This window comes from Crocuta crocuta, unplaced genomic scaffold, assembly GCF_008692635.1.
Source record: "Crocuta crocuta isolate KB4526 unplaced genomic scaffold, BGI_CrCroc_1.0 scaffold693, whole genome shotgun sequence".
Taxonomy (NCBI): Eukaryota; Metazoa; Chordata; class Mammalia; order Carnivora; family Hyaenidae; genus Crocuta; species Crocuta crocuta.
The window spans coordinates 766,517-771,421 of NW_027527545.1; the positions used below are offsets into that span (position 1 = coordinate 766,517).

Here is a 4,905-nt window from a genome sequence, read left to right on the forward strand (position 1 = left end):
CCTCGAAGTTCCCCCTCTCCCCCCAAGTCCAAGCCAGGCCTGCCCGTTTGGGGAGGGACAGCTGGCCTATTGCTTTTGGGGCGCCCAAGGCGGGGTCATACCAGCTGCCCGAGCACACACCCCCTTCCAGGCCTCTGGGTGGCGCGGTATGGCTTCTGATCCTTGCGTCTCGCACACTCGCTTGCACACTCCTAGCCNACTTAATACTGAAACGCCACACCGGCCTCCAGCGTGGAGGCCCCGGAGGGAGAGCCGGCGCCGAGGGGGCAGGGGTGAAGGGGGCCCCCACGCCCGCCACCGCCCCTCAGCCGAAGCGCTCCCGCACCAACAGCATCAGCTTCTTCTTGCCCTTGTAGGTCTGTTTGAGGTTCTCCAAGAACTGGGCGAACTGCAGGTGCCCGTCGGGCGCCAGCAGGAAGGTCTCGCGAGCCTGGCCCAGGAACTCGATGAAGTCCCCGTAGTGCCGCGGGCTGATGTGCGTGAGGCGGGAGTGGCTGGTGGCGATGTAGGCGGCCACCGCGGCGTCCAGGAGCTGGCAGAGCGGTGCCCGGTCAGCGCCCAGAGGCTTGGCGGCCCGGCGGGCCCCCAGGGGCCCCAGGCCGGGGGCCGAGAGGGTCCAGCGGCGCAGGATGTCGGAGAGCATGGGGGCGCAGTGGATGCTGCGGATGATGAGAGGCACGATGGCAGAGAGCTCGTGGCGGCCCAGCGAGTGGCTGAGCGAGCAGGCCCAGAGCACGTCGTTGACGGCGGGGTGGCTGTCCTGGTTGAAGGCGATGCTGAGCTGCGCCAGGGCCAGCGTGGCCAGCTTGTAGGCGCGCAGGGGGAGGCCGCGGTGCTCCATGTAGCGGGCCACCGTGAAGAGGTGGGCGTGGCCCAGGCCGCCGGCCGCCGCGTCCAGCACGATCTGGTAGGCCGCCTCGAAGGCCGCGTGGTTCTTCTCGCACAGCGTGAGGGCGGGCAGGGAGCAGTTCTGCGGGTCCTTCATGGCGCACTGCAGGGCCAGGGTGCGCGCGCAGGCCCAGAGCTCCTCGCGCCGCGGCGCATCCAGCTGCAGCCGCGACAGCGTGGCGTGCGTGGTGCCGGTCACCGCCACGATGGTGGCGGCCTCCACGGGCGTGAACAAGGAGTACCAGTTCTGCATGATGTTCATCAGGGCTTGGGGGCCTGGGGGGAGCCAAGAGGGCAAAGCTGGCCGGGGAGAAGGGTGGGGACTCCCCCGGGCGGGCACGTGTCTGCCCTGACGCCGCCATCGCCGCCGCTATGGGGGCTGAAGACACAACCCGGGTGCCGCCACCCCAAGCCTGATAGGAACCGCACCCCACCTTCCCAAAGGAGCAGGGGGCAGCCGAGCTGCGGGTGCGAAGCGAGTATGTGGGGCTGCGCTTTGGGGCCCCTGTCCCTTCTCCAAGCCACTCCAGCCTGGCCAGCCTCCAGGCTCTGTCCAGCTCTGTCCCCCCACAACCCCGGCCGCACCAGCTTGGCCCTGGGCTCAATAGGTCTGGAGGCAGGGCAAAGGCTCGCTTCTCTCTCACCCCTGTTGGCTGCCACAGGGGGAGGGCCGGCGGGTTTCCCCGGGGACTCTCACCAATCTCTGTGGCACAGCTGACCAGCCAACGCACCATCTCCCTCCGCCTCCAGGTCATGGTGTTCAGGGTCATGCGCATCACCTGCGTGGTGGAAGGGGCCGGGGAAGGGGATCAGGGATCCGAGGGGCCCAGGGGACTCGGAAGGTAGGGGTTGAATCAGTGAGCGGTACAATCTGGACATGCGGCCTTGCTTCCTGGGGCCTTAGTTTCCTTGTCTATCAAATGGGGATTAGAGTGGGGCCTGGGTGGCTTGGTCGGTTAAGCGTCTGACTTCGGCTCAGGTCATGATCCTGAAGTTCGTAGGTTCAAGCTCCAGCTTGGGGCTCTGTGCTGATAGCTGAGAGTGTGGAGCCTGCTTTGGATTCTGTGTCTCCCTCTCTCTCTGCCCCTTCCCTGCTCACACTTTGTTTCAAAAATTAAAATAATAAGAAGATTTAAAAAAATAAAATGGGGATTAGGGGCGCCTGGGTGGCTCAGTCGGTTCAGCGTCCGACTTTGGCTCAGGTCATGATCTCCCGGTTTGAGTTCGAGCCCCGCGTCAGGCTCTGTGCTGATAGCTCAGAGCCTGGAGCCTGCTTCGGATTCTGTGTCTCCCCCTCTCTCTGCCTCTCCCCTGCTCACGTTCGTTCTTTCTCTCTCTCAAAAATTAAAATAATAAAAACATTAAAAAAATAAAATGGGGATTAAAAACAGTATCTGCCTCATAGGGCTGTTCTGAGAGTTAAGTGCAATCATTCAGGTAACGTTCCTGCATCTGCCCAGTACCCTTGCTTCAAAGCGCTCAGCCCGACAGCGCCAGCCATGACCGTTACTGCTAATGTTGGTGTTATTCTGAGGCCCCGTGGAGCCCACCTCAGACAACAAACCAACCTGGCCCTCCTCTCTAGAAAGTTCCATGCTTGTGTAGCCCCAAAGCACCTGCCCTACACGCCCCACCTTCCCTGCTTGCCTCTCCCCCAGACCCCCTCCCCAGGTCTCATCTGGTGGACTCTGCCTTCTGCAAGATCCTAAATAGTGGATCACCTCTCTATGGGACCCCGTCCCTTGCCTCACCTCACAGGCCTCCCCCCAACCCAGGAGGTCGTTCAGGGCTGGTTCCGCCTTCTTCAGGCCCCTTGCTTGCCAGTTCTACCTGAGAAGGTCCCAGGTCCCACCCCATCCTGTAAGCCTGCCCCCAACGGTTCGCCGTTCTATTTTACTTAGTCCGCACTCTGAGGCCCCGCCCCCTCCGGGTCCCACACCCAGCAGTTGACTCCTCACCTCCAGGCTGCACCCCTGCTGGCCTCTGACTTGCCTCGCAGGACGGCCCTTGCCCGGCCCCTGGGGATGGCCCCCACTCGCAGGCCCTGCCTCAAAGACTTTCCATCGCAGACCTCAGCCTCAGAGGCGGCCCCTCACCTTCAGGACCCTCCCCCAGGTCCCACCCTCAGCAGTGACCTTTCCTTCCAGGCCTCTTTCCCGCGGGCCCCGCCCCCAAGCAAGCTCCTTATTGGCTCTGCTCCCTCAGCTTCAGCCCCGCCCACCCAGGGTCCCTAGCAGGGGGCACACCAGCGCCAGGCCCCACCCCCAGGCCAGCACCCTAGGCTCTGTTTCTTTTTGTGGCCCACCCGCGGGATCGAGGACCCGCATCCTCATCCCTGGCCACCCCCCCCAGAAGTGGACTGTCACCTTCAGACTCTGCCACTGAGGCCCTCACTCATAAGCCCACCCCTCACTGGTGACTCCATTCCCGCATTCCCAGAGGCTGCCCCTCGCGGCCCCGCCCCCAGAGGTGCCGCTCACACTCAGGCGGGTCCTCAGATAACCCCCCTCCCCGCCCACCTGCAGGCCCAGTTCCAGCGCGATGCCCAGCAGCGTGGTGTCCGGAGGCGCGCTGGCAGGGGTGGCTGTTTTGCAGGCGTCCTGGGCCAGCTTGAAGAGCAGGGCGGGCGAGTGGATGTTCTGCTGGATGGATCCCAGTACCGCATGCAGCCACTTGGGGTCTCCTAGGGGTGAGGGAAGGAGGGCAGGGTCGGCACACCTGGCACCAGACCCTGCTGCTGCCCCCAAACTGTTCACACGGCTTCCCCCCCTCCCGCCACGTATGAGGAGGGAGAAGCACCTGGCAGCGGTCCACACTTGGTACTCCCTCATCCCGTGGGACAAAGCCCCCAAAGGACCCCTAATTGTCAAGGGCATGGGTCCTGGACCCAGAGCACCAGGATCCAAATCCCTGCCTTGCTGTTGACGTCACTCTACCTTTTTCTGTGCCTTGGTGGCCCCATCTGTAAAATGGATTAAACTGACACAATGGTACCTGCCTCACGGGGGCATGGGGAGCCCGTACTTACAGGGCTAGAGCTACACAAATGTGAGCTTTTATTGCTGTTATAATCACCGGCCCAGATCCTACAATTCTGTCACTCCAGCCACACGGGCTTCCTCTGTTCCTCACACAGACCAGGTGCAGTCCAGCCTCGGAGCCTTTGCACTGGCGGTTCCCTCTGCCTGGAATGCTCTCCCCACTCCCCCAAATTCTTGCTGAAGCCCTGATCCGAGGACAATGGCCTCTGGACATGGGGGACTTCAGGAGGCATTGGGTCCAGAGGGCAGGGCCCCGTGACGGGGTTAGTGTCTTCCTGAGAAGAGGAAGAAATGGGAGCTCTCTCTCTGCCCGGGGAAGACACACAGCAAGGTGGCCTCTGCAGCCACGGAGAGACCCATCTGCAAGCCACTGGGAGCCGACCAGGCTGCCACCTTGATCTTGGGGCTCCAGACCCCAGAGCCGTGAGAAAATAAACGTCTGCTGTTTGAGTCCCCACCCCCTCCCCCTGGCTGTGGTTTGGTCATGAGGCCCCGGGGGACTCCGACAGCAGGTATCGGCCATCGCTCAGCCCTCCTGGCTTAAGCGTAAGCCCCCTTCATCCCCTCCATGGCACTTCCTACCCCCTTGCCTACTGCCTAACATAACCGTTTCACCGTGTGCGTGGTCTGCCCGCCCCACGAGAACGTAACATCACAGGGTGCGGGATTTGGATCGGCGTCATGCCCTGGGTCATCCCTGGCCCCACGGGGCGCTGCCCGGGCCATCTAGGAAGAGCTCAAGGAGAACTGAAATCTGATGAAGGGGTAAAAAGGAGAGGGAGGGAGTGACAGAAAGGAAGAAGGAGAAGGCAGAGGGGGCCAGGGGCACAGGGGCAGCCACTGTCCTCACCCTTGGCGGCGGTGAGCATGGCAGAGGCCAGCTCGCACTGGCGGGTCTCCAGGTGGCCAAGGATGAACCAGCGGGGGAAGCGGCTGCTCGTGATGGAGCCCAGAGGGCTGGGGTGAGGCTCTCCTG

General features: G+C 63.0%; 1 protein-coding gene across 1 annotated transcript in view; it reads right to left on the minus strand.

Annotated features, from left to right (window-relative positions):
- Nucleotides 1-204: 204 nt before the first annotated feature.
- Nucleotides 205-4,905, minus strand: part of ZSWIM4 (zinc finger SWIM-type containing 4) — a 20,061-nt gene continuing 15,360 nt past the window's right edge. Inside the window, 4 exon segments of the mRNA XM_077765818.1 lie at nt 205-1,164; nt 1,586-1,667; nt 3,408-3,571; nt 4,780-4,902. Of these exon segments, the coding sequence (XP_077621944.1) occupies nt 305-1,164; nt 1,586-1,667; nt 3,408-3,571; nt 4,780-4,902 (1,229 nt within the window). The 3' untranslated portion in view covers nt 205-304.